Source organism: Corvus brachyrhynchos, unplaced genomic scaffold, assembly GCF_000691975.1.
Source record: "Corvus brachyrhynchos isolate BGI_N302 unplaced genomic scaffold, ASM69197v1 scaffold101, whole genome shotgun sequence".
Classification (NCBI taxonomy): Eukaryota; Metazoa; Chordata; class Aves; order Passeriformes; family Corvidae; genus Corvus; species Corvus brachyrhynchos.
In genome coordinates, this window is record NW_008237239.1 from 1,675,853 (window position 1) to 1,678,092 (window position 2,240).

Below are 2,240 nucleotides of genomic sequence, written 5' to 3' on the forward strand. Positions count from 1 at the left end.
GCCCCCCCCCGCTGCCAGCAGGCACAGCCGTGCTCCTCGCTCCATCTGGGTGGAAAGCAGCATTTGCCACGGGCACAGTTCAACCACACTCATGCTCCTTGCACTGCCCTGCAAGGAAAGACGAGTCCTTTAGGTCAGACAGCCTCTGCGCCAGCTGCAAGTACTCGATTCCACTTCCTGGGAAACCCTCCAGCTCAGCAAACCCTCTTCTGCGCCCTTGTGCCAGCCAGGCTCTATTTCTGACAGAGGAGGAGCCACGTTTCCAACCACAACAACAAAGGCAGGAGAACCCAAGAGGTCTGCTTTGGCTCGGAAACCCTGTTCGTCTGCAGCAGGCTGGGGACACCCAAGTCCTCACGTGCATGCCTGGCACTACCCTACTTGGGAGGTATCACGACTATGGGCTGCCCTCGCTTGGGTCTCCACATGAGGACCTGGGCGTCGTTGGCGTTGGGCTTCACTAGTGCGTTTGGTGGGATGGGCTCCATCCTGCTGAGGATCCGCGGCTGCTCCTGCTGAGTCCTTCCCACCAGCCGTGCCCGCTGCCCCAGCAGCTGCATGGGATCGACCTCAATGTCCACTCGCATCCTCCACTTTATAGTCTGCAAGATGATCTTCTCCTTGGTGGTTGTGTTCATGGCCACGAGCCACGTGGTAAAGCTCTGGTCCCTTTTAATCCTGGTCAGCAATGGCACGTTACTGTTGCTCACAGGGACAGCCCACGTCACACTAGGGTAGAAATTGTCATTCATGCTCACCGAGAACCTGGAGATCTTGTTAGTGGGCCCGACCAGGGTCACGGTTTCTGTGGTGTTTCCATACCAGGGGTAGCTCACACCATCCGAGTCACTGATGGCTTTTACTCTTCCTTCTCGCAGGTCGGGCAGCTCCCAGCTTGACCTAGTGAATGGGAAAAGAAAGGTGAGCAGGGAAATGTCAGAAACAGTGCCCAGTGAGGGATGGGGAAGCCAGCAACACAGGGACCCTCTCCCTGCCAGCAGCAAACTCTCAGGGACAACCTGAAGAACAAATTCAGCTTCTGTTCCTTTACTGAGACCCACATGTCCAGCTCAAGCCTTTGCTCTGCCAACACAATACCATTTTAATTAACCTGCAATTAAACTGACTGGGCCAAAACCCACTGCTGAGGCTCCTTGGGGTCACTCTCTCTTTAATCGGCTCCTGCACGGGAGCACAGCCTTCCCAATCCACCAGCTGCAGCACCCTGACCAGGGCAATGGCCCAGCCTGTCTGCAACCCCAACCAAGAGGTCTGCAATTTTTATACCTTAAATACAGAGACATGAACAACAATTAAATCCCACAATTATGCCTTGCCACTGGCACAACAAAATCCCTGCAATATGGCTGGGGGGTGGAATTCAGCCCAAATCTTTGCTGCTGACCATGTTACCAACACTGTGTGGCTATGGCAAGGCCTGCATGGCAATTACAAGGGAGTAGTGTTGGAGCAGAGGGGCTGGCACCACACTTCTGCCTCCCCCCCAAATGATGACCTCCACTCACTCCAATGTCCCCAAGTGCTCCAGTGCCCCACACACACCAATCTGACATGATACAAGGATGCAAGCAGGCAGCATAAGAGCCTGCTGCTCCCCCAGCACCCACATCTGTGGCACCAGCAGCAGGAGCCCACCAACGAGCTACAGAACAGACCCCTCTGGACATCTCCCCTCTTGCACCACCTCTTTCAAAAGGCATGAGACACGGACACAGAGCCTCCCAGCATCCCCACAAGTCATCCGTACATTCAGCCTTGGGAAAGGCTGTTTTCCAGCCACCACTTCTGCCAAGCACCGCAACCTTTCCTTCTTCTAACACAAGCGAAGGGGGCAACTCCCCCAGCACTGCCCGCGCTCACGTCCAAGTCCCAAAGAAAAAACGATGCTTGGTGGGAGACAGCGGCCTCAAAGCCCTCGGAAGGGCGATCTCCAGGCCACCAGCATGGTGCAGGAGCCGCTGTGGGGCGCGAGGAGCAGGAATTGTGGCGGCGAGGAGAGGGTGCTGGGGTGAAGGTGTTGCCCGTGCGTGGCTGCGGCAGCGGAGGTGGGGTAGAGGGGCAGCACGTGGCGCCGGGGGTGCAGCACGGGGCGCCGGGGGTGCAGCACAAGGGTGCCTGCGGGCGAAGCAGGGCAGGTGCCCGCACCGGGGAGCCAACGCCGTACGCAGCCCGGAGCCCGCCCAGGCACCCGTGCCCCCACCCCCCGGGCCGTGCCCCGC

The 2,240-nt window shown here is 58.1% G+C and overlaps 2 protein-coding genes across 2 annotated transcripts in view; one reads left to right on the forward strand and one right to left on the reverse strand.

Moving 5' to 3' along the window:
• Window positions 1-298: 298 nt before the first annotated feature.
• Window positions 299-1,052, reverse strand: FAM78B (family with sequence similarity 78 member B; the record flags this gene model as incomplete). The annotated part of the gene is made up of 1 exon (XM_017729575.1): window positions 299-1,052. A coding segment is annotated over one exon (675 nt), but the record flags the coding sequence as incomplete, so codon positions are not given.
• A 912-nt stretch (window positions 1,053-1,964) lies between these two features.
• The window catches only part of PLPP6 (phospholipid phosphatase 6), a 5,004-nt gene continuing 4,728 nt past the window's right edge, over window positions 1,965-2,240 (forward strand). Inside the window, exon 1 of the mRNA XM_017729576.1 lies at window positions 1,965-2,029. Coding sequence (XP_017585065.1) covers window positions 1,965-2,029 — 65 coding nt within the window. The remainder of the gene's footprint in view (window positions 2,030-2,240) is intronic.